This window comes from Montipora capricornis, chromosome 14 (genome assembly GCF_036669925.1).
Source record: "Montipora capricornis isolate CH-2021 chromosome 14, ASM3666992v2, whole genome shotgun sequence".
Taxonomy (NCBI): Eukaryota; Metazoa; Cnidaria; class Anthozoa; order Scleractinia; family Acroporidae; genus Montipora; species Montipora capricornis.
This window is the reverse complement of record NC_090896.1, coordinates 30,726,236-30,729,305: the sequence shown is the minus strand read 5'-3', so window position 1 is coordinate 30,729,305 and position 3,070 is coordinate 30,726,236. Positions and strand designations below refer to the sequence as shown.

The window sequence follows — 3,070 nt, the reverse complement described above, 5'->3', positions numbered from 1 at the left end:
GAACAAGGGAATCCGATCCGAGCTCATGTAAAAATAACCAATGATATTCTCGTTTGTGGCGTTCTGGTTGATGGCCGTAGATCGTAGATCTTAAAGTCCTTAAAGGCCGGGACACACTAGGCGACAAGTCGCAGCGACATGTCTCTGCGACAAGTTGCTCCAAGTGTACTACTTGTAAAACCAATCGCTGCGACACGACACCTGTTCGGTGCACACGCAGTGATCTCGTATGCGGGGGAATGTGAACTAGTTTTCTAATTCAATATGGCTGACCATATGACGCTCTCTCATTGGTTCATTTATATTTTGTCGCAGCGACTTGTTGCCGGAAGTGTACACACGATGCGACAACGCTGCTTTCGCTAATTTTGTCGCTGCGATAAGTCGCACGAATTCAAACTGGTTTGAATTCGTGCGAGTGATCGCAGCGACAATGATTTTCATGAAATTAACCGTGTCACACAAGGCGATTTGTTGCGGCGACTTGTCCCCGCGACGTGTCGCACCGACTTATCGCCTAGTGTGTCCCGGCTTTAATGTTGTGACCGTTGACGACCGTTGTTTCAAATTTCTAAGAATGTGCAGAAGAGCCGGAAGTCCGTGATTGGGGGACTTCCTGCTTTCGCTGTGGCCAGAGTCAGTGTTCTTGGCGCCGACCAAAAGAAAAGCGGACTCTGGGGAAGAGCATGCTCAACGACCTGTCATACCTGTATGAAAATCGTACTTCAATACTTGTGTGACTCTGTCGTACCGCCGTGACCAAAACCCTTGGGACCAAACTCTGCCGCGTAGCATGGCTTATGGCAATATGGCTGTCCTTGCCGCTGAAAAGAAGCAAAGCATCGTTTTGTGAGTGCTGAATCGCTGAATCGACATTCGTGGAAATCCTCTTCTTGCAGGTCGGAAAGGGGGTGGGGGTACTTGAACAGAAGTGAGCTGTATCCTTGACGTCCCTTACCTCGCCCATCTCTCTCCCCAGGGTTGGGGGGGGGGGGGGTACGTTAAGGGTGCGACTGATCATGTGGACAAGGAGGGCGTTTAATCGCCTCCGATTCAACGCCATATATAGGAGGAGCAAGGGCTCTGCGCTTGTGCTGTTCTGCGCCAGAGTAATAACTTTAGTCGGTTAACTGCATTCCTGTGAACATCTCTCTAACAAATAGTTTAAAGGAAAAAAAAACATAAAAACGCCCTCGCTTTTTGGAAAGGAAGACGAGGTGGACATTGATAAGAGCTTTGAAATGATGGACACCGAGAGGAATTTCCATAATTATTTGAGACCCGTAAGCCTGCTTCTTGATGTCTCAGCTTTCTCGAGTGTTCACAAGTTATGTATTTATCATATTATTTTCCTTTTGAAGGGACATTTGAAAACAGCCACGCAATAAATTTAAATGTTGTGTTTTAAGTATATGGAAATTAAATTTTATGAAAATATATGAGAAAAAAACTTATGCAGCTCTCTTTTCTTTCGCGTGACAGATTGCACGCGTACTAAATGGACAATACGTTAGGTGACTCGTTTTTCGACGTTTTGTGCTTAAGATCACAAGACTTATTTAGTTCTGTCGATTTTCACGTCACGCCACTGCGTAAAAGAAAAAAAAACCCAGGATTTTAGTTTTGTTTTCGAGTGAAAACACAGCAATTCTTACGAGAAAGCAAACTTACGACGAAACCCACCTCAGCATGACTTCCAGTGGCGAGCTGACGGCCACATTTTTTGCACTTCAAACACAGAGGATGGTACCAGTTTCCAAGAGACGCTTTCTTTTCACCTAACAATAACAACAGTTAAATGAACGGCAAGCCCATCTTTGATTTGAAGCTGAATACGGTGGTGTTGAGCCATATATAGTGTATACAGCATATCGAAAATAGCGGCCAAAGCGGAAAAATAGATGCGGGAATTTGCGGCTAAAGCGGAACATATATGCCTAACTTTGCTAGATAATTCAATGTTTGATTCACCAGGAAGCGACTCTACGATCTGTGGCTACCGCGGAGCAAAAACACTTGTCGAGCTAAAAGGCGTGCTTTCAATATCAATGGAGCGCGCTTTACAAATGTTTAAAAAAAATACTCCTTACCCATGTAAACAGTTTTTTCACAAGTGGGACACTTTCTCGACATCTTCAGTTCCTTGTCTTCCTAATATCAATGAAATTCGCTGAGAATCGTCGTTGAAAGCAGCACACGTTTCGTCGCGATTGCCCACACCTGCCCACAATTGAAATTCGGTGTGCCTTCCGGTTTGACCAATCAAATCCCTTTTCCCTTTCGACTCGGAACATGTGGCCAACGAGGAACTTTTGATTTGATGAATGAAGAATACGAGCGCTTTCATCATTCATATTTTTTCCGTCTCGTTGCCATTGTCGTTAAAAGTCACAGAACTAAAGTTCCTAGTTTGGAAACTGACTCTACGATCTACTCTGTGTGCTGAACATCGTTGACTTTTTAAATTAAGGACACTTATCTGAGATTTGCGAAAACGAAATATCTGAATATTGAAATTCACTTTCACGTCAAAGGATGTCACTCTTAAAAGAAAATAATTACTCCTGAAAGGAGTTCCCAAGAACCTTTGTCTATTCTTCATAAATAATCCATATTTCATGAACCGGTTCGCTTTTTTGAAGCGGCTGTAAAATTATAGCACCATCCTTATACAGCCTTAAGTACCGTAAAAAGGAGGCTTGCAACTTTTCTGTCATTAAAACAACTTAGAAAAGATGTCACAGACCTTTCAGAGCTTTTGCGACATCTACGAGGGTCAAAAACAACTAAAATTCACAGTAAACGTGTAAGGTTTTGGATGCTTTTCGCTGTTAATTTTGTGCGCTTGGCGTCTGGCTAAAAAAATCGCATCCCACGTGATGGCGCTTAGCCAGTCAGAGGCAACGTAGAGGCCCTGACAGGGGGGGGGAGGTAATCCGTGTCTCTTGTTAATCGGCTCATTCTCGGCCTTGACGTCACTGTCGGAATTTTGCTGGGGAAGATATGTGCTGTCGCTACTTTTTGGGCCATGTCGCTTGTCGGAATTTACCCTGTCAGGGCCTCAACGTAC

At 44.0% G+C, this 3,070-nt stretch overlaps 1 protein-coding gene across 1 annotated transcript in view; it reads right to left on the bottom strand.

Moving 5' to 3' along the window:
- Positions 1 to 2,557, bottom strand: part of LOC138033675 (cysteine-rich protein 1-like) — a 7,219-nt gene extending 4,662 nt beyond the window's left edge. Inside the window, exons 1-3 of the mRNA XM_068881472.1 lie at positions 2,091 to 2,557; positions 1,684 to 1,778; positions 708 to 824 (exon numbers count right to left, since the gene is read on the bottom strand). Of these exons, the coding sequence (XP_068737573.1) occupies positions 726 to 824; positions 1,684 to 1,778; positions 2,091 to 2,133 (237 nt within the window). The 5' untranslated portion in view covers positions 2,134 to 2,557 and the 3' untranslated portion in view covers positions 708 to 725. The remainder of the gene's footprint in view (positions 1 to 707; positions 825 to 1,683; positions 1,779 to 2,090) is intronic.
- Positions 2,558 to 3,070: the final 513 nt, after the last annotated feature.